The 22,679-nt window shown below is 45.0% G+C and overlaps 2 protein-coding genes across 3 annotated transcripts in view; one reads left to right on the top strand and one right to left on the bottom strand.

The window, feature by feature from the left end:
• The window catches only part of RB195_011467 (uncharacterized protein), a gene marked incomplete at both ends in the record, with an annotated part of 41,486 nt that overhangs the window by 14,652 nt on the left and 4,155 nt on the right, over nt 1-22,679 (top strand). Inside the window, 21 exons of one of the 2 annotated variants that reach the window (XM_064192893.1) lie at nt 744-869; nt 922-1,017; nt 1,077-1,256; nt 1,328-1,453; nt 1,568-1,690; nt 1,813-1,962; nt 2,035-2,172; nt 2,648-2,761; nt 2,875-7,446; nt 7,865-11,389; nt 11,481-11,981; nt 12,073-12,325; nt 12,420-13,282; nt 13,362-17,901; nt 18,665-18,800; nt 18,859-18,940; nt 19,041-19,138; nt 19,526-19,649; nt 20,982-21,128; nt 21,183-21,323; nt 22,534-22,677. In XM_064192893.1, the coding sequence (XP_064050474.1) occupies nt 744-869; nt 922-1,017; nt 1,077-1,256; nt 1,328-1,453; nt 1,568-1,690; nt 1,813-1,962; nt 2,035-2,172; nt 2,648-2,761; nt 2,875-7,446; nt 7,865-11,389; nt 11,481-11,981; nt 12,073-12,325; nt 12,420-13,282; nt 13,362-17,901; nt 18,665-18,800; nt 18,859-18,940; nt 19,041-19,138; nt 19,526-19,649; nt 20,982-21,128; nt 21,183-21,323; nt 22,534-22,677 (16,179 nt within the window). Of the gene's footprint in view, nt 1-743; nt 870-921; nt 1,018-1,076; nt 1,257-1,327; nt 1,454-1,567; nt 1,691-1,812; nt 1,963-2,034; nt 2,173-2,282; nt 2,421-2,647; nt 2,762-2,874; nt 7,447-7,864; nt 11,390-11,480; nt 11,982-12,072; nt 12,326-12,419; nt 13,283-13,361; nt 17,906-18,664; nt 18,801-18,858; nt 18,941-19,040; nt 19,139-19,525; nt 19,650-20,981; nt 21,129-21,182; nt 21,324-22,533; nt 22,678-22,679 lie in introns of those variants that run through there. The other variant, XM_064192891.1, reaches the window with a different exon arrangement.
• Nucleotides 18,470-22,655, bottom strand: RB195_011468 (uncharacterized protein; the record flags this gene model as incomplete). The annotated part of the gene is made up of 4 exons (XM_064192895.1): nt 18,470-18,477; nt 18,659-18,803; nt 20,976-21,084; nt 22,525-22,655. The coding sequence occupies 4 exons, from the start codon at nt 22,653-22,655 to the stop codon at nt 18,470-18,472; spliced, it is 393 nt and encodes a 130-aa protein (XP_064050476.1).

The following is a 22,679-nucleotide window of genomic DNA, read 5'->3' on the forward strand; positions in this document are numbered from 1 at the left end:
ATTGGTACTTACAAATCTTCCCTTCTACTATCCCTCAGTGTCTTTAAAACGTGGTATCAGATGAATACCGACAATTTTGCTTGAATCATGCTGGGAGTATAGTCGGGTCAATACGATATGAAGCACGGTTGCGTATGCGCTCGAAACGGCGCGGTGTAGGCAGCAGTTGGAACCGCGGTGGGACTATCGCGAACTGCAGCGAGGGTTCCCGACAGCTATGCCCCACCGCAACGCCTCGAGAGAAACCGCGTACGCAATTGCACAGTGCTTCATGTCGTTTTGACCCTACTATAAATAACGTGTAGGCACTTAAATTCCTCGGAAAATTTTTTAATCCGATCTGCCACTCTAAATTCTTAAAAGAACGAGGTAGAAATTGTGACTAAGGAGTAGCATTCGAGAAAGATTTACCGACGTTTCCTAAACGAGAATGTTTCCTTAAAGAAATCAAGATGAAGGGTTTCATAATGGGTCAGCGCTAATCTGCACTGTTCAATGTCCAGAAGCTTCCGGATTCAGGCATGATCGTAGCTCCTCCAGATCATAGATCAAAACACTAGCGTACCAGGGTAACACAAATGACGGATGACAATTTTATATCGCGTTTCATTGATAGTTAGGAAAGTTTTAGAGTCCATTGGTAGCTAGAAAAGCCGCACGTACCATGTATGTATGGCAGATATGACGGCCTTGCCGAAGCTACTCGTTCTAGTGATTCTTACTCTTGTTTACTTTGTTATTAGACATCAACGAATGCACTGAACCCACGCTGAACATGTGCGACAGGAACGCTGTTTGCAATAACCTCATGGGCACCTATGCATGTCAGTGCAAGAAGGGCTTCAGAGGCGATGGGTACATGTGCGAAGGTGGGTCACCTTATACCAAGCTGCTAACAAAGCGAAATCAAATTTTTTTCAGATGAAGATGAATGTCTCATGATGCCGTGCCACCCTCAGGCTGAATGTAAAAACACTCCAGGATCATACGAGTGCCGGTGCCCAGATGGCTTCGAAGGTATTCATATTTGAAAAAAAAACCATGCCAAAGGAACCAACTTTAATTTTCTTTCTCAGGAGACGGTGTAAAGTCGTGTATGAATCCACTGGAGCAGAGCTGCATGGAAATGGAAAAATTCTGTGGTCGAACAAATCACACTGCTTGCTTATCTGTGAGAGTTTTTGACGGATCCCTGACAAGCATTTGCGAATGCGAGCCAAATTACCGTTACAATGAAGCAACCAAGCAGTGCGAAGGTAAATGATCATCTTGCTACTTTATGTTGACAAGATAAATTAGATTGCATCTAATTACCCTGTAACTTCAGACATCGATGAATGCGCCGAAAATAGACACAACTGCGATCCAGCATCATCTGTCTGCGTCAATGAAGACGGCGGATTCCGATGTGAATGCTCCGAAGGATACGAAGGGACCGGAGGTGTCTGTGTCGGTAAGAGAACTTTCAGAATAGTTTGCAACGTACGGTAAGACCTTTTTCACTCTGTCGAGAGCCATTTTGAACCAGCATCCACTCAATTCGGATTAGATGATGTATGCCGTTTAGATGTCAACGAATGCGAACGTGGAATTGCTGGCTGTCACAGCATGGCAATGTGTATCAACCAACCCGGCAGCTGTGGATGCAAATGCATCCAAGGGTTTACCGGTGATGGTACACACTGTAATGGTAAGCAGCATAACGCTAGAAAAGTCTAACATGTCCACAGTTTTCTACTTCACAGTTCCTCTCTAGAGTCAATGTTTACTAGAAGAAGTGAGTGTACGTCCTTGTATTTCGTGAAAGTTTAGCTATGGGACGTGAAGTAGACAACGCCTGCACTCCGGAATGGCAGCGATTGTGTAAACTCGAGAACAAAACTTGTCATATAGACGAGGAAGAAGTCCCACAATGTGGATCGTGCATCGAAGGGCATCAACCGATTAACGGAACCTGCCAACGTGAGTAGAGGACTAAAACTAAATTCAAACATAGGGATGTACTCTCTGAATCCACAAACAACTGCTTTCTAGCTGTTCACAATGGCGGAAATTGCGCCGATCCCTCAAAGAATACGTGCGACGTGAATGCTGAATGCATTGATGTTCATCCAGGACGTCACTTCTGCACATGTAAAATCGGTTATATTGGTGATGGAATGCGATGTGACGGTACGTTTCAGGATTTAAAGAACAATTTTAATCCACAGACACTTCTCACTTCCAATTTTATGCATGTTCCTATTCCCATCACCTTTGCATGCCCTCGTTTTCACTGTCAGATATCGATGAGTGCTCACTGGCTGGTATTTGCGATCCAAATGCCACATGCCGCAACTTTGTCGGCTCTTTTGAGTGCACTTGCAATCATGGATTCACCGGAAATGGATTCCAATGTGAAACATCGAACACCACAACGAGTAAGGAGCACGATGCACATCTTTATACCATGAATTCTACCGTAAGGTGCACGATCACGCTCAGAAAAACACTAAATTCTTCCCACATAACACTGTTGTAGAGCTCGTCACCTGAAGTAGCGCGTGTTACTATAAGGACTACTAGCGGGTGTTACAATAAGGACACATCAACAAAAATACATAGTGACTAGTTATATTTCCGTTTACAACAGAAATATTCATTCTAGGTCCAAACTGTCACTTGGATTCCCGACTCTGTCACAATGATGCCGAATGTTTAGCAGATGGCAAATGCAAATGTCGTTCTGGATTTGAAGGAGATGGCATCGAGAATTGCACGCGTATGTATAAATCGTTAGAAACACTTTGGAGTAGATTTTCTGTCGAAAGAGAAACTTAACAATTCAAAATGATCTCTACCTCAGCATGAACATCAGTAGCTTATTTTTTCCAGGAACAAACATCGCCACATCTCATCCCACTGTTTCGGCTACAACGGAAACAACAACATCAACCATTTCCAGTCCTACTACCACAAATGGAACAAAAGGCTCAATTGTGCCAATAGACGAGAAAGAGGTTGTTGAACTGATTCCTGGTGAAACGAAGCAAAGACAAACAACGACGTCGGAGCATTCTAAGACGACGATCCAGCACGGTAAGGGAGGGTCTGACTCGAAAGTCACTACAGAATTTCAGAGGTCCACAAACAAGCAGATTCTTCCAGTCACTACCACATCACAAGTGCACCACAGTGCATCCACCACCACCACTGAATCCATCACTGAAAGCACACAAATTAGGTCCAACACTACACAGACCGATGTCATTGAGACTGGAACGACAGGTATTGACGAAATGTCGATAACTGCAACCCCGATAACCACATCAGATAACCTGAGTGATGGTGCTACAAAACCAACACAGTCCGTCAGTACTAATCAACCTCAGGATTCCACTCACATCACTTACGAATCTACGGAAGTACCTCGAAGTACACCATATGTTTTTGAAGTCACTAACTCACTTGTTATTTTGCAACCAAGCACAAGCAGACCTGATGAGGAGAAAACTGGTATTTTCTCTTCCTTGCAGCCTTTTGAGTCATCATTAACCACTGAAGACGTAGACGTGGATATTTCAAAGGTGTTCCAAAGAATGTCTGCAGGTACCACTTCATCTCCACCAGAAACATCCACCTTGGCAACATTAGAATCATCTTCGTTAGATACAGCAAATATGACTCCAGAGTCTCTTAAAACATCAACAGAGTCGGGTTTTACTGTCGGATTGAAAGCGAACGCTACGAAAATTAGAGAGGACGAGACTTCCTCTTCACCTCTTTCTGTTGTTACATCCCAAAGTCTCTCTTTTAGCACATTAAATTCTCTCAGCACGACTAATGTGACGCCAAGTACCACTAATATTTCCTCTGAAACCTCTCACAGTGATGCCTTATCTACTGTTTCGACCAAGTTCCCAACCGCTTCCCTAACACCTTCAACAAGCGATCTCGTAACCGTCGTAGATGGCGATGATGTGCTTTCGAGTACGGAATCTGACAACGAGCCACCGGTTCACATAAGCGAAACTACAGTATCGGCAGAAGACCAAACTCCAAACATCTCCAGTGAGATTCTTATAAAAAAAACCACATCGGCGACCAAGATGGTAGGAGAGACTGTGAAGGGAACCCCAGCAACATCTTCAGGGTCCCACCCTAGCACTGTTGAGTTTTCAACAACGACATCGAGTGTTGAAGAATCCTCGATCAAATCAACAGGTGCAGCTACTGTGGAGTCTCCGAACGCCACGAAGTTGAGTTCATCAGGTGAGACCACCATTGCAACACCTGAAGGGTCGACTCAGGAAGTCGCTGATAATAGGAGTTCCCCTGATACTTCTTCAGAGGAACTGTCGCAAACGGGATACACAGAAAGAGGAGTGAATAAGGAGATCACTGATGCCTTTTTCCTCTACACTGGAACTGCACAAACCACTGGGTCCACTACTCAAGAATCAAGCGGATTTTCAGAGAATTCTTCTGGAGAGATCGCAGAGACTACTTCAGCTGCAGAATCAAGCTCTCGTTCTACTACAGTGTCGTTTGAGCAAACCAAAACCTCAATCGACACAACATCACAATCTCTGCAATCCACTGCTTCAAAATTTTTGCCCACGACTTCGCCGAAAGAGTACGCCACATCTGATGTCACTACCACGGCATCAGGAGAGCTTACAGAAGATGTAGAAACAACACTATCCTTTGAAGATGCAACAGGCACGACTGATAGTTCTGAAACTGGTCGAACCGAGGGCATAAGTGAAACAGCGACCTTATTTGAAGGTTCCGGAATTACGGACAAGCCCAGTTTAGAGAAATCCACCGCAGAGGGAACAATTTTAACTGAGGAAGCATCTCACAATACAGAAACTACTACCTCTCAAAGAAAGTCCACAGACACCACCTCGACAAGAAACAGTGACAAAGGGACTAGCGCGTTTGAAACCCAATCACCGGAAGAAACTACACTCAGCGATCTGGGCACATCTACGTCACTTCACGAAGAAACGGTGACTTCAGCGACGCCAATTGAGTCAACCATTGAAACTGCATCTAGGATAGCTGATGAATTGGCAGCCAGTACTACCGCTGCAACGGTAGCATCTGAGTCTTCTAATACATCATTCGTTACCAGTGCTTCTAGTTCCGTTACAACAGAAAAATCTGGGACTATAACAGTCACCCTGGATTCCTCAGGTTTTTCTGAACCTTCCACGAAATCTTTGGAGAATCCAAATAGAACTCAATGGACGAGTAGCAGTGGAATAACTGATGCCACGCATTCTCTCTCACGTTCCCCCAGTCGAATTACAGTGAAACCGATGTCGATAGAGACTACTCGCAGTACTGATGAACCAACCTTTACGGTCACAAGAGACACTGACATCTCAGGATTCGCTCAAACAACTGAGGGAACAGCCAGTACTACAATTTCATCTACATCTCAAAGTACCTTAACAGTCTTCGGAACCGTGACCGCCTCAAGTAGTCAAGACAAAAGCAGATTGTCTACCGAAAGCACTACAGAGAACCTGCTAGAATCTTTGAGCTCAACGGAATCTTCCCTTTACGCTAATTCCACTGAAGCTCCTAACACCACTAGCACCCCAACTGAGATATTGCACTTTTCAAGCACAATTGGGTCAACCTCAATACTATCAGAACATTCACATGTTCCTTCTGGAAGTCGTGAAGCAACGGAAGTGACAAATCCGAAGGATACTGATGCAACCACTGTTGAAAACACAAATACTTCCCCCGTCTCGTTTTATACCGCGACGGTCTTGCTCAGCGATCGCACTACTGCTCCTCTGGAAGAAGCAGTCACTGGTATTGATACTACCGTCACTTCCATAACATTCACTAAGACTACCGGAACTATCAGTGATGCCTCATCAGAAACGTCCGGGTTCCTGAACACGGACGGTGTTAAGACTACAAGTACACCTGAGTCCACGACCAGGGTTCCTTCAGAGAATGATAGACCTAAAGAATCATTCACATCCGGAAGTTTTGTAAGTATAACCACGCCCTCCAGTACTTTGGAAACCCTTGATAGTTCTCCTAGTTCCCCAGAAAATGCAACCCTACCACAAGAGCAAACGACTGTACTATCTTCCGAAACTACCCGCGATCTCACCGCAGATGTAAAGGGAAGCAGTGATATTCAGTCTACTGGAGTAACTGAGCCTATATTTACAACTACTGAGGACACTAAAGTTTCTTCAGGTAAAGAAGAGATTGTCACAAGCACACTGAGGAAAAGTACAGTAACATTAACACCTTCAGAGAGTTCTCCAGGAACAGGTATAACTGAAAAACCAGATACATCAAAACTTCCAGCACTGGTCACTTCCGTTGGTGACATGTCGATGGGTACTGACGTCGCTTCTAGTTCATCTGGAGAAGCCACAACCTTACCTCCCACACTAAGCAAAGGCCCTGGAACATTAGAACCTTCGGAGAGCTCTTCAGAAACAAGTGTGACGAAAAAACCTCATTCATCTAAACTACCGGAGCTGATCACTGGTGCACCTTCTGTTAGTGACATCTCGGTGGGCACTGACTTCGCTTCTAGTTCATTTGAAGAAGCCACAACCTTATCTCACACACTAAGCAAAAGCCCTGCAACATTAGAACCTTCGGAGAGCTCTTCGGAGACAAGCGTGACGAAAAAACCACATTCATCTAAACTACCAGAGCTGATCACAGGTGCACCTTCTGTAAGCGACATCTCGGTGGGTACTGGCGTTGTCTCTGACTTCTCCAAGGGAACCACAACAGTACCTAAACTGGTAGCCACATCCTCTTCAGTCCACAGTGAGAGAAGTTCTAGTGATAGCTGGGAAGATTTTGGAAGCAGTAGATCAACGTCTTCTAAGCTTTCCTGGATATCTGATCCAACGTCCGAAATGTCAAGAGAATCGACCCTTGTACCTACCACTACAACGTTTGAAGGATCGGGAATTGAGCTTGTTGATGAAATACTGAGTACAGCTGGCCAGCATCCGCCGAGCGAAACTACCGTGGATTCCTTACTTCCACATGAGACACACAGCCGTACTGAGGGCATAACAATTGACAAAAGTACACAGGTGTCAAAATCAAGTGCTTCTACAGAACTGGCAATAACTAGTAGCATCGCTTCTACTACCATAGAAGAGAAGCGAACAAGTACCGAGAAAACAGCGTCCAGAAGCACTCCTGAAATAATCACAGGAACCATATCCGAAAGTCCAACTCCCTCAAGTTTTGGTATCACAGATAATGAAACATTTAAACTTATCCCATCCGAAGCCTTCACCATTGGAAATATGCTTGGTTCAACAGTAACTACCTCGTCCAAATTAAACACTTTAACCTCAAACCGTCACGTCACCACCGATAAGAACATCACCATCACTATCACCAGCAATGGAGTCACTAGTGATATCAAAGTCGCCACTGCGAGCACCGCTCAAGGTATTTGCTCTGAGCTCAGCACTATCTCTTTTCACTTGCACTCGTCTCCTACGCTTCAACTACTTAACTCTCTCACACATTAACTTTCAATGCAAGCTCCAACTAACCATTAACAAATATTCATTCACTGTAGTGTGCATTTAATCAACACTTTGCAGTTAGGTATATACCATCAGTCGCTTTCCGGCTTTTAGTTTTCTTTCTGCTTTTGGAGTTGGTCTAAAGTAGCTTTCATAGTAATAGGGCTACCAAAAACAATATTTAAAAATGCACCAAAAGGGGCAACGAAGGTTTCCCAATGGGAAACCAATGCACCTCATCAAATCGAGCGAGATGATGATGTACATATTTCGACAGTTCAATTACTATGAAAGGTATCACAATTGCCTTCTTGACACTTCTAATCATTTCAATTCAGCTGCAACTACTCTACCATCGCAGTCAACAAAGCCAGCCGACGAGCCGCAACGATCCACTTCCCAGACCACAGAAGGTGAACTATCAACCACCGAAACGAACACAGCAGTGTCACTTGCAAGACTCCCATCCAGTGCTTCTTCCTCTTCCACCACAGAAATCCCATCAAAGAGTTCCAGCGTTGAAGGGGTTTCTAGCACTTCGGCTGGAACAGTTGAAGCATTCAGCACCACCACTGTTTCTGGCACCAGTCACATCGCCAGCACGTCTTCTGAAGCAATCACTACTTCGGCTTCCGAAAAATTCGGTAGCACCAGCACCATCTCGAACATTCTGTTCTCATCGACTCATGGTGAGGAAACTGTTTCTAGCACAACATTCAGCACTGCACGTAGCACCACAAATTTGACGCACGCACCTTTGGACAGCACTGAAGCACAAACATTTACAAGCACCACTCCGATTTTAGAAGAATCTTCCACAATTTCTTCTCTGCCAAAAGTTTTTGAAAGAGAGAGAACTTCGCAGAATCCAGAAACTTTTCCAAGAGTTTCACAGGTAACGCATGGTTTTCCTACTAACTTTATCACTATAGACAACGATCTTGAAAAGACAACACCAAGTACAACAGCCCAATCTGTTGTCCTTGAGTTTCTGACACCGGATGACAAAAACGATTTGAAAATCAACGTCCCTTCTAGTGCTGGAACAAGAGAACCTAAACTTACATCCTCTCAAAGTCCTACACCTCAGCAGGAAGAGTCCTCCTCGACTCCTACAGAGGACGAAAAGTCCCCTACCACTAGTATCGATGTTAACGAAGCTACAACTCTTTCTCCATTGCCAGATGTGAAGAAAGAGTCGACTACACCAAAAATCTCAACTAAGCCTAAAGATGCCGACTCCAGTGGAACAACAGATCGTAACCCCATCATGTCGCAAATAACAACAGTGCCATTGGACAAGAGTACATTGAAGGAAATATCCACGTCATTCTCCGTATCGCCACTGATAGCTTCTTCTTCCACGTCTAGGAGTTCCACCGAATTAACTTCGGAACCAGGCATCTCTGCTCAAACCACGGATCTTTTGTCATCCCCATCCATTAACCGTACATCAAATACCACAACAGAAGCAGGTGAATCACATTCCGAGCGTGTAACAACACCAGGACAAGAAACTTCACCAAATGAGTCAACTGAGGCTACAGCACCCAGCACAGCTTCCAGAAGTTTTGTGACAACAAGCAGAGACGCTACAAACGCCACCCCGCCAACTACCTTAACTGTAACTGTTGAAATTGAGTTACACAACCAGTCGACCTCAAAGGCAGACGTAACATTAGAGGAAAAGACCACTACTTCTCACAACATAAATTTACCGGATAACCCAGAGAAAACAATCGAAAAAACAGAATCTTCACCTATGACAACGCAACCGACAAAAATAAAAACTGATGTATCAACACAACCAAATCAAACCAAAGCAAATGATGTCACAAAAGATGATTTTGGAATGGTAACAGAATCATTTGTGCCAACCAGGACCAGTTCAAGTAGTGCTACTACATTATCAGAAATCGAATTGCTACCAAAACCTGATGAACTTGTCCTCATAGATGGTCAGATTAAAGTAAGACATCCTAATAAACAGACGAAACTCCCAGTCTTATCCACAACGAGTATTAATGAACCAAATGTGGGAGAAACTAGCCCAACAACAGAACCAGTCCCTAGTTCTTTTACAGTACTTTCGACGGGTGAACACCCAGCATCCTCTCAAACATCTGTACAGACTACTTTGAAAAACGAAATGAGTACGGAACAAACTATCACAACAAACAGCATTAGTGAGAACTCAACGGGTAGCACATTCAACATAGGGACGACAACACAGAAAGCACTACGAGAAGTTACAGCTACAGAGCTTAAAACAGAAACAACAGAAACAGCACCAGTACCACAGGATTTGGCCACTGTGGACTTTGAAAGTCTCAGCCAATCAACAAAACTTACAACGCATACACCTACTAATGAACCCGATAAAGGTATATTAAATGCAGAGACAAAAGCAAAGTCGACAGTACGACCTCAGAAAGAGCATTTGAGCACATCGGAACCAGATGAAGATCGGATATCTGATCTGAGCACCACGGAAAGAACAAAAACATCAACTTCCCTTCCTGAGGAAGAGAAAACATCCTCCACAAGCACAGAGCCGCTGCGAGAAATAAGTGGCGACATTGTGGCACGTGCTCCTACCAGCGCTAAATCAAATAGCACCACATCCCCTAAAAGTAGTAACGTGGTGCCAGAATCTCTCACGACTCGGCCAGACGAAATAAAGACCACAGCAAAGCCAGGTGGTGAAGAACCTCCTGTAACAATACAAGAGGAGGCAAAAACAACACAAGAGCCAGGTGAAATTGATAGTCACATATCTACTGTGACTGCATCAGAAGAAAACCACAGTACAACATCTGGTGATCTAAAACCTTTAGTGACGGAACCAGGAGGAGAGGAGACGACGTCAAACACAGGTGTGCCCGGAACTTCACAGTCTTCTTTGATGGGAGCAAGAAGAGAGGAGATAACACCGAAGTCTAGTGGACCCAGTGGTCCAGAAAATTTCGTGACAGAGCCAGAAGAAGAACAAACCACATCGGCGCCTAGTCAACCTGAAAGCCAAGAACCTTCTACACGTGCACTCATTCCAGAAGGGGAAGATACTACACCAATGTCTGGTGGTCCAGAATCTTCCGCGACAGGACGAAATGAAGAACAGACCACACAGTCCGGTGATACTGGAGACCTCCAATCTTCTCCGACGGGAGGACAGACTACTCCAGGGACTGCTCATCCAGGAAGTCGAGAACCTTCTGCTGAAGATCTTGGAACAGGAAGAGAGGGGACAACACCAAATACTGCACGGGAAGAGGAAACTACACCCAACCCTGATGGTACAGAACCTCCTGGCACAGAATCAGGAGAAGAACAGACCACGCCGAATTCTGGTATAACTCGTGGTGAACAACTTTCCGTGACAGGGCCAGGAGGAAAACAGACTACACTAGAGAATGGTCAGCCTGGAGCTCGAGAACCATCTACTGAAGTAAACGGACCAGAAGGTAAGGACACCACACCGAGATCTGGTGGCACAGAACCTTCTGGGACAGGAAAAGGAAGTAAGCATAATACACCAACTGTAACTGGACGTGGTAGTCAAGAAGTTTCTGCGACGGAACCAGGAGTGGAACAGACTACACCAAAATCTGCTGAATCTGAGAGCGCAAAATCTTCTCCTACGACAATGGCAGAGACCACATCAAAGTCTGGTCAGCCTGAAAGCCGAGAACCTTCCACTGTAAGACCCATTCCAGAAGGGAAAGATACTACGCCAAAGTCTGGTGGTACAGAACCTCCTGGTACAGGATCGGGAGAACAGACCACACCGAAGTCTGCAAGTGGAGAAACTTCCACTGAAGGACCCATTCCAGAAGGGAAAGATACTACGCCAAAGTCTGGTGGTACAGAACCTCCTGGCACAGGAGGGCAGAAGAACAAACAACACCCCAAAGTCTGCAAGTGGAGAAACTTCCACTGAAGGACCCATTCCAGAAGGGAAAGATACTACGCCAAAGTCTGGTGGTACAGAACCTCCTGGCACAGGATCGGGAGAACAGACCACACCGAAGTCTGCAAGTGGAGAAACTTCCACTGTAAGACCCATTCCAGAAGGGAAAGATACTACGCCAAAGTCTGGTGGTACAGAACCTCCTGGCACAGGATCGGGAGAAGAACAAACCACACCGAAGTCTGCAAGTGGAGAAACTTCCACTGAAGGACCCATTCCAGAAGGGAAAGATACTACGCCAAAGTCTGGTGGTACAGAACCTCCTGGCACAGGATCGGGAGAACAGACCACACCGAAGTCTGCAAGTGGAGAAACTTCCACTGAAGGACCCATTCCAGAAGGGAAAGATACTACGCCAAAGTCTGGTGGTACAGAACCTCCTGGCACAGGATCGGGAGAACAGACCACACCGAAGTCTGCAAGTGGAGAAACTTCCACTGTAAGACCCATTCCAGAAGGGAAAGATACTACGCCAAAGTCTGGTGGTACACAATCTCCTAGCACAGGATCGGGAGAAGAACAAACCACACCGAAGTCTGCAAGTGGAGAAACTTCCTACTGTAAGACCCATTCCAGAAGGGAAAGATACTACGCCAAAGTCTGGTGGTACAGAACCTCCTGGCACAGGATCGGGAGAACAGACCACACCGAAGTCTGCAAGTGGAGAAACTTCCACTGAGGACCCATTCCAGAAGGGAAAGATACTACGCCAAAGTCTGGTGGTACAGAACCTCCTGGTACAGGATCGGGAGAACAGACCACACCGAAGTCTGCAAGTGGAGAAACTTCCACTGAAAGACCCATTCCAAAGGGAAGATACTACACCAAAGTTTGGTGGTAAAAAACTTCTGGCACAGGATCGGGAGAACAGACCACACCGAAGTCTGCAAGTGGAGAAACTTCCACTGAAGGACCCATTCCAGAAGGGAAAGATACTACGCCAAAGTCTGGTGGTACAGAACCTCCTGGCACAGGATCGGAGAAGAACAAACCACACCGAAGTCTGCAAGTGGAGAAACTTCCACTGAAGGACCCATTCCAGAAGGGAAAGATACTACGCCAAAGTCTGGTGGTACAGAACCTCCTGGCACAGGATCGGGAGAACAGACCACACCGAAGTCTGCAAGTGGAGAAACTTCCACTGAAGGACCCATTCCAGAAGGGAAAGATACTACGCCAAAGTCTGGTGGTACAGAACCTCCTGGCACAGGATCGGGAGAAGAACAAACTACACCGAAGTCTGCAAGTGGAGAAACTTCCACTGAAGGACCCATTCCAGAAGGGAAAGATACTACGCCAAAGTCTGGTGGTACAGAACCTCCTGGCACAGGATCGGGAGAAGAACAAACCACACCGAAGTCTGCAAGTGGAGAAACTTCCACTGTAAGACCCATTCCAGAAGGGAAAGATACTACGCCAAAGTCTGGTGGTACAGAACCTCCTGGCACAGGATCGGGAGAAGAACAAACCACACCGAAGTCTGCAAGTGGAGAAACTTCCACTGAAGGACCCATTCCAGAAGGGAAAGATACTACGCCAAAGTCTGGTGGTACACAATCTCCTAGCACAGGATCGGGAGAAGAACAAACCACACCGAAGTCTGCAAGTGGAGAAACTTCCACTGTAAGACCCATTCCAGAAGGGAAAGATACTACGCCAAAGTCTGGTGGTACAGAACCTCCTGGCACAGGATCGGGAGAACAGACCACACCGAAGTCTGCAAGTGGAGAAACTTCCACTGTAAGACCCATTCCAGAAGGGAAAGATACTACGCCAAAGTCTGGTGGTACAGAACCTCCTGGCACAGGATCGGGAGAAGAAAAAACACCACAAAATTTTAAAAGGGAAAAAATTTCCGTAAGCAGGGAAAGATACTACGAAAGTCTGGTGGTACAAACCTCCTGGCACAGGACGGGAAAAAAACACACCGAAGTCTGCAAGTGGAGAAACTTCCACTGTAGGACCCATTCCAGAAGGGAAAGATACTACGCCAAAGTCTGGTGGTACAGAACCTCCTGGCACAGGATCGGGAGAAGAACAGACCACACCGAAGTCTGCAAGTGGAGAAACTTCCACTGTAAGACCCATTCCAGAAGGGAAAGATACTACGCCAAAGTCTGGTGGTACAGAACCTCCTGGCACAGGATCGGGAGAAGAACAAACCACACCGAAGTCTGCAAGTGGAGAAACTTCCACTGTAAGACCCATTCCAGAAGGGAAAGATACTACACCAAAGTCTGGTGGTCCAGAAACTTCAGTGACAGGACCAGCTGAAGAACAGACCACACCAAAGTCCGGTGATACTGAGAACCTCCAATCTTCTCCGACGGGTGGACAGACTACAGCAGGGACTGTTCATCTCGAAAGTCGAGAGCCTTCTATTGAAGATCTCGGACCAAGAAGAGAGGGAACAACACCAAAAAATGCAAAGAAGGAGGAAATTACACCGAAGTCTGGTGGTGCAGAACCGTCTGTGACAGGACCAGGGATAAAACAAACCACACCAAAATCTACTCTAACTGAGGAATCAGAATCTTCTCCTACGGCAATAGTAGGGACCACATCAAAGTCTGGTCACCCTGATAGCCAAGAATCTTCTACTCGTACACCCATTCCAGAAGGGGAGGAGACTACACCAAAGTCTGGTGGTCCAGAAACTTCTGTGACAAGACCAAGTGAAGAACAGACCACATTAAAGTCCGGTGATGCTGGGGACCTCCAATCTTCTCCGACGGGAGAACAGACTACACCAAGGACTGTTCGTCCTGGAAGTCGAGAGCCTTCTGCTGAAGGTCTCGGACCGGGAGGAGAGGAGACAACACGAAGTACTAAGGGGGAAGAGAAAACTACACCAAAGTCTGGTGGTGGAAAACCTTCTGTGGCAGTACCAGGAGAAGAGATTACACCACATCCTGGTCCGCCTGAAAACAGAAAACCTTCTACTGAAGAACCCAGTCCAGAAGGAAAGGACACTATACCACCGTCTAGTGGTACAGAACCTCTAATGACAGTGTCAACAGAACAAACCACACCCGAGTCAGGTGGACCTGGTGGTAAAGAACATTCCGTGACAGGGTCAGCACGAAAACAGATTACACCAGAGCCTGATCAGCCTGAAAGTCGAGAACCTTCTAGTGAAGGACCCGGTACACGAGGAAAGGGCAGTACATCAAAGTCTGGTAGTCCAGAGCCTTCTGTTACAGGGCCAGGTGAAGAACCGACCACACCGAAGGCAGGTGGACCTGGTGGTAAACAACTTTCCGTGACAGAGCCAGGAAGAAAACAGACTACACCAGAGCCTGGTCAGCCTGAAAGTCGAGAACATCCTAGTGAAGGGCCTGGAACGAGAAGAGGAGAGACGACACCAAAGAGACTAGGTGAGGGGAAAACTACATCCAAGCCTGCTGGTACGGATCATTCCACGACATGGCAAGGAAGAGAACAGGTTACACCTGAGCCTGATCAGCCAGCAGGTCGAGAACCTTCTACTGAAGGACCCGGATCAGAAGTGGAGAAGACTACACCAAAGTCTAATGGTGTAGAACCTTTTGTGACAGGAAAAGGAAGTAAGGATAATATACCAATGGTAACTGGACCTGGTGGTCAAGAAGTTTCTGTGACAGGGCCAGGAATGGAACAGACAACACTATCTGCTGAAACTGAGAGTATGGAGCCTTCTTCTATAGTAGAAGAACAAACCACACCAAAGCCTGGCCATCTTGAAAGTCGAGAACCTTCTACTGGAGCACGCGTACCAACAGTGGAGGAGACAACAGCAAAGTTTGGTAAGGAGGAGCCAACTACACTTAATTCTGATGGACCGCAGCCCTCCGTGACAGTAACAAAAAATCAACAGACCACACTAAAGCCTAAAAACCAAAAATCTTCTACTGAAGAGCCCGGAGCAGGAGAGAAGCAGATTACAACAAAATCTGGTGGACCCGGTGGTCCAAAACTATCTCCAACGGAATCAGGTGGAGAAAAAACTACACCAGAGACACGTAGCCCTGAAACCCGGAAACCTTTTACTGAAGGTCTCAGACGCGAGGAGGAGACAACTCCAAAGTCTGGTAAACAGGCCCGTTCAGAGACAGTGCCAAGAGGAGATCAGACCACACCAAACTCTGATCAGTCTGAAAATCGAAGGTCATCAACTGAAACTCTTGGACCAAGAGGAAAGCAGACTAAACCAAAGTCTGCAGGTCCAGAGGCTTCTGTGACAGCACCAGGACAAGAACTAACTACGCCAAGGACAGAAGAAATAGGTGCTCAAAAAACTCCGGTGACAGAACAAAGAGGAGAGCAAACTACACCAAGTCCTGACCAATCTAACGGTCAGAATACTCTAACAAGGTCTGGTCTAACAAAGACATCAATACCACCAAACAGTAGGTTAGAGTCTACCGTTATTATTGAGAGCTCGACACACTTTGAAACTTCTCCAGTAACACAAAATTCTCCTGCAACCAACCCGCTAGTAATAGTCGATGGTGAAATGAATCCTGAACTCATAAATTCAGATGGTCAAAGACCATCCTCTCGATCTCCGTCAAATGAAGAGTCTGAAATTAGCACAACACCAGCGTCGAAGCTTCCTGCGACTCAACATCTTTTATCCACTAGTGCAACTAAAGCAGGACTTGATACAACAACTCCTCGACAGCCCACTTTAATTAGTAGCTCTCCAAATGACCTCGATATGAAAGCGGAAGTCACTCCTTCTGAGAAAGAAACACAAAATTCTTTCAGCCCTCCTTCTCTTCCTACATTTTCCCCCAGAGAAGCTATAAGAACATCAGGAACGGTCCCTTCGGGAAGTCAACAACAACTGTTTTCGACTCAGCCCATCTCTAATACCGGATCGACAAAGAAGTTCGACAGAACAGATATTTTAGAACGTCAGTCGGACACCACCGCATTCACGTTTGTTACAAACCCCATAGAAATATCCAAAACTACACTGAATTCAATATCAAGCGAAGGTCCATCATTTTCTGTGCATACCACAACTGAATCTTCCACAGCGATCTTCCCAACGGAACTACACCCGAGTTCCTCAGATTCGCCTATAAACAAGGCAATACCTGTGCAGAAATTCAACACTACAACAATATCTGATTCAAGTGAAAGCACACGTACACCATCTTCTAAGTTCTTTACGAAGTCTCTTGGGAAATTCAACAACACAAGTATTCCTCCAAAACACTCAGAGGGTTCTACTTCTCTTCCAACTACCATAGTACTCCCTAATAACCACACTAACATTTCAAGATCCACCCAAACTCAAGGTCCAGATATGACATCTTCCCCACAGCAAAATTTGGCTACCTCAACTATCGAGAGAACGGATGTGACAGAAGAAGCTAATATTTCAAGTGAATTCTCGACAATATCTCTCAGTACAACTACAGAAGCTGCAAGTTCTCAAAGCTCAAGTACAGGATCTATCAAACTGACTAGTCACCAACAGTTTTTCACAGGTTCACAAACTACTACTAGAATGCACCTAGTCAAAGTAGATGGCAGCATGAATCCTGGACTGAAAACACCAGTCGGGACCGATACGTCAGAATTCCCAGCGACAAAGACTGATACATCTATCTCGTTTACAGAGCCTTCCGCAACGCTTTCCACAATAATTCCTTCTGGTATACAAACTTCCACATTAAATCCAACGGTTGGGTTTAGTACACCTCATTCGCAAACGCCCTCCGATGTGTCAGTAACTAAGCCCGACAATTCAAATAGCGAGAATCAAAAAATTCAAGCCCCACCTAAAACAAGAAATGATGGAGAGCAACCAAACGTCAGTCATAGTAAAGTTCCTGTAGATGCCTCAACATTCACTAGCTCAACAATCACGTCTTTGCCGACATTGTCATGGGAACATACATCACCAACATCCGAGTTTATGTCTAGTCCAGCATCTCTTTTCATTCCTGACAGGGAGCCTATTCCCTCTAAAGTATCACCACAGCCACCATCTCATACGCTATTCTCTTCTCCGAGCACCGCATTCCCGCCATCTTCACTACCAACCACCTTGCACCCAGCCGAATTTGAACTCACTACTGCACCTCCTACTGCACATTCATCCCCACCACAACCATCTTCTTTCACCGATGCACCGACCAATACACATATCACGTCATCTGTTGATCAGGGTATTAATCCTCCTGATGTTACAGAAAACGGACTCAAGGCGACCACAGAGGATGATTTATCTGTAGTTGTCGAATCTTTCGAATCAACCACAGGGTCTCCAAACGATCTACCACAACAAAAGCAAGGAAGATGTTCGGCGTCCGATCGAACAATGTGCCATGAGCTGGCTATTTGTGAGATTGCTACAGGAGCCTGCCGTTGTAAAGATGGATTCACTGGCGATGGATATAACAACTGCACGTGAGTGACTCCAAATTCCAAGTGAATGGTTCAAAAAATTCAAAAAAAAACAGCAACACGAGGGAAAAGATTAGAACAGTTGTCCATTTCTCCTCTAGCTAGACTGATCGTGGCACACAATGTCGTACTAAGCCATAACTTTTGGAAAATGCAAGCAATACATAACGACAAAGATACATTCGTATTTTCGTCATTTTGTTACTCACTGACTCTGTATTCTACAACAGTCCATCTATTTTTTTCTTGCAGACAACTTTTACAGCTCTACATTATTATGAACAATGCTTAGCATGCGGTTACAACTAAATCAAACAACTTCGGCTCGATAACCAACACAGGATTGCGCAGCCGGCTGCAGAATATGGCTGTAGCCCATAATAGATATATCCACCTATTTAACCCTTAAAGGCAACATCCACGCTAAAAACATCCTCCAAATCACAGCGATTTCTGATAAGCTTTACGTGCAAAACAAATCCTAACTACTAAGTCCGTAAACAAAAATCGCCATCAAAATGAGATTCCAGCTCCGTTACAGCAACAATGATTGAGTAGATAAAAAAACGCACTATGTACCTTAAACGGCACACCCAAACTACACTCTATGAAGCTTAACACTAAAAATTGAGAGCGTGAACAATTTTATTATAAAGACCAAGCATTTCAAAAGATTAAAAAGGAACATAAAATCCATAAATATCACCATGATCGAAGAAATCCTCTAGTCAATAGTTTAAACGAATCTATAAATACTCACTTGCAGAAAATTCTCTCGTCCAGACTGTATCACAGAATCGACACTTTGTCACCCGAATGCCATTTGTGATCAGCACACTCGACAATGTTCCTGTCGTACGGGGTATATTGGGGACGGATACGTGTGCAATCCAGACCCACAGGTTCTGAGATATGAAATATATGTATATGTTGGTACTCAATCTCACTTCTTTGTCTCAGGACTGCATCATACGCAAAGACCTGTGTAGTCCTGAAGCGATTTGCGCCGGAAGACGTTGCAAATGTGTAGACGGATTCACAGGTAGATTTTTGGAGACACTGTATTCTTACTATGCCTTACATTCTTGATCTTTTTCTTCTGCGAGGATTTTCTTCGTAGAAGTTGAGCAATTAAAATTAAGGGGATGGTATTAAATGTGTGTCTCTTTATCAACGATCAGTGAACTGTTCTGAATGTGATGTGAACGCCTACTGCAGTGATGGAATGTGCAGATGCAAAGTTAGTTGAATTCCACAATTTTGACCTAAGTAATAGTCAAAATTGGAACACTGTCGATGTGATCGCGTTCTCATCTTTGACTAAAAAAAGTCGTTCGATACTCTACGTGCTACTGTAACTTCCATTGAATCTATACGTAAGATTCGTCTGATTTCTGGATCGCGTGAAGTCTACCAAATTTATCAATCGTGACTATTTGGCTAATGACAAACTACTCCAACACTTGGTTCCAAATTACGTATCATTTAATCATTTAATTTCGAATTACGTATCATTTAATGTCACACTGTTGCAAGCATACTGAACGACTGCGACGAACTCATTTACTCGAATTCACCAGGGACGATAACAAAAAAAGACGAAAAATCCCACAAGTTTTCAATTTAGACAGGATACTTTGGAAATGGTCTGTGTTGCGTACCAGATCCACGCGACTGTGTACACTTTCCGGGTGTTTGCAATCCGGATGCCACTTGTGATAGAGACGAACGACAATGTAAATGCAACGCAGGTGACGATGTTTTAGATGATATATAACATTTGTTGCACCTATCCTTATAAGGAAACTTCACGTAATTTTTCTTTCACCTTCACATCTTTCAAATGTAGAAAGAATTAAGGTGCAATAGTAGTAAGGGGATCTCTTAACGCTGTTCTAATGGACTTATACATAGGTGCACAAAAAAAAGTCCACAGAGCGTTAAGGTGGTTTTTAAGTGGTAAATGGTTTTTCTATTTGAAGCACAGAAAAGCGTTTGAGAAAGCGACAGTTCATTTCTGCAAGTGAATAGCTGAGTACAATCAGGGTCCGGTGTAACGCAGTCGGTAAGAGATCCGCTGTACCCAAATGATCGCTTTTTTGAAACCGCCCTGGTGCCAACCAAGCTCTTCAACTCTCCGGGGGCAATAAACAAATAAATTAATCAAATAAAATAAATAATAATAAGAAAGTAAACTGCTGATTGTCTGGGAGGATAAAAACACTGACTTGATCATGCTGGGCCCCGCAGGTCATTGTATAGGCCAATGACGTGTTCCAAAACCTCAATGATTACGAATTGCAGTAAAAATGCGTCCTCGCACCCCAGATGGATTGATACACCAAAAACTTTATACTCTTAAATAGCTGACTCGGATGGGGCCTTAAAACCTAAGCGTTAGTCTTCGAGAACTCATGACACGTAGGCCAAGGCTACTAAGGGAGAAAGGAAGATTGGCTATGAATGCTTTAACTCTCCCAAGCTCTTCAAACAGGCTTACTAGATAAACGAAAATAAAAAGAACCGAAAAATCTTAGAAATAGAACAACTTTTACTCACACATTGATGCGTTTTCACGTGGTTTTGGTTGCTAAAGAGGGCTTTAGGGCTAAGTGGTGTAGCCTCTCTGAAGCTGTTGGGTTAAAAAATCCCTCAAGAAATGGGATACTTTGGGGCTTTATCTTCTTTTCTTCTTCTAGTAGTTCTAACCAACATACCGTAGATTTTCGAAGACTAATGCTTGGTTTTTAGGACCCCGACTGACTTAGCTATTCACTTCCAGTGATAAGCTGTAGATTGATAAACTGTCGAATTCTCAAATGCTTCTCAAATGCGGAAGACAGAAAGACATTTGACGGTTAAGAACGGTCTTTGCGCTCCATGAACTTTTTTTGTGCGTCGAAGTACAAGTTGACTGGAGCACGATTGAGTGGCCCCCCTAACTACTATTGTACCAAAATTAGATACCATGTTTTGTTTATACAACGCCAAATCCACAGATTTAGTGCTGTTCAGATTGAGCTGAACTTAAAAATTCAAATCGACAGCCAACTGGCTACCGGAAGACCATAACCTACTTGCAGGTTTCCTTGGCGATGGAATTTCATGTTTCCCTGTTCGTTCCTGCCGTTCTGATCCAAATGTCTGTCATGAAAACGGAATTTGTTTACCTTCTGGACAGTGCATCTGTAAACATGGATATCGTGGAAACGGTTACGAATGCAACAAAAGTAAGCAAGTCTAACACATGAACATTTTCGCACCGTAACAAATTATATTCTTAGTTACTCTGTTGCTTCGACATGAAGTCTCACCAGTAACTAATCCATGTGCCGATAAATGCGATGAGGATACGGAATTATGTATCGACGGTCAATGTATTTGTAAACACGGTTTTGAGAGGCAGACCAGTGAAAAGTGTGAAGGTATGCGAATTCGGTTCGAGGAAATTCATTTATTTAGTTCATGGGTACGAAAAATGAACAGCGGGGTATTCGGTAAGTCATGGTCGATCAAGCTCAAAGACAGCATACCACGAATATGAAGTGGTGCGGATTTCAGGTGGAGTATCCGTATACGGGGTCGTAGATTATGGCGACGGGGGTAGTTCCGCTCATCTCTGCCTGCATCACTGCAAACAGCCGCCTCCAGAATTCTGTTTTGTACGACGCCATCTGTTGCAACGCTCCACCCCTTGCGCCGCCTCCGCCCTGCAATTCGTCGAAAATCAATTCGGACTGCCCCGATAGGCAGTAAGGGACGCTACGCGTGCAAGGATGGCGCGCTGCAATAGAAGGCATCGTACAAAACAGCATTCAGAGGCCGGCTGGCCGCAGTGATTCAGGGAGAGATGAGCGGAACCGCCTTGTTTCCATAATTTACGATCCCGTATACGGATACTCCACCTCAACACCGTATCACCCCAGATTCGTGGTATGCTGCCTTTAAGAAGAAACGAAGGTCAACCCAATAAAGTGGTTCCAAGCTTTCAAATTCTTGTTTGATCACAATAAGGAGGTCGATCGCGCAACATCATCCGATTAACTTGAGAAGCCCTTCTATAGATCTGGACCTGAAGCAGTTTGCGAGATCTTAAGCTGTTTGCATAATTTTGCTGGTCGCAAGCAGAAACGCGGGGCGCGAAGTTTAGTCGGGTCAAAGCACCGTGCAGTTGCGTAAGCGGCTGCGCTCGAAGCGGCGCGGCGGAGACAGTGGTTAGAATCGAAGTGGGACCACAGCAATGAATGATGGTGACAGGAGTCCTCACTCGATCCGAACCGCTGCGCTTCACCGCACCGATTCGAGTGCCACCGCCTGTGCAACTGCATTGTGCTTCTTTCGTTTTGGCCCCCTACTATACGTGTTCATGGAAATCGAGCTCGCGCAGCAGATCAACACGAGTCATCTCAAATCCCTTAGTTAGCGTGTTGGATCTGTTTTCTCTCCCCGAATTTGGTTTTTAAAAAACTACAAAAACAACCTTAATGGGAACTGCTCTTGTGTACAGGAATTGCTGCACGAATATTGAATAGTACAAGCTAACTAAGCATGAAGAGAAGAGATATATGCGATTCGCTTCATATTCATCCATAGGTACAGAATCATCTAATTATTATCAATGCAAACCTTGCCCAGATGTTAACGAGTGCTTCTTCACGCCGTGTCATCATATGGCTACATGCACAAACACTCCCGGTTCCTTCATTTGCACTTGTCCGGACGGTTATGCAGGCGACGGAAAAACTTGCATACAACATCTAAAGATCGGAGAGCTCGGAGGT

The sequence above is a fragment of the Necator americanus genome, chromosome III (assembly GCF_031761385.1).
Source record: "Necator americanus strain Aroian chromosome III, whole genome shotgun sequence".
Taxonomy (NCBI): Eukaryota; Metazoa; Nematoda; class Chromadorea; order Rhabditida; family Ancylostomatidae; genus Necator; species Necator americanus.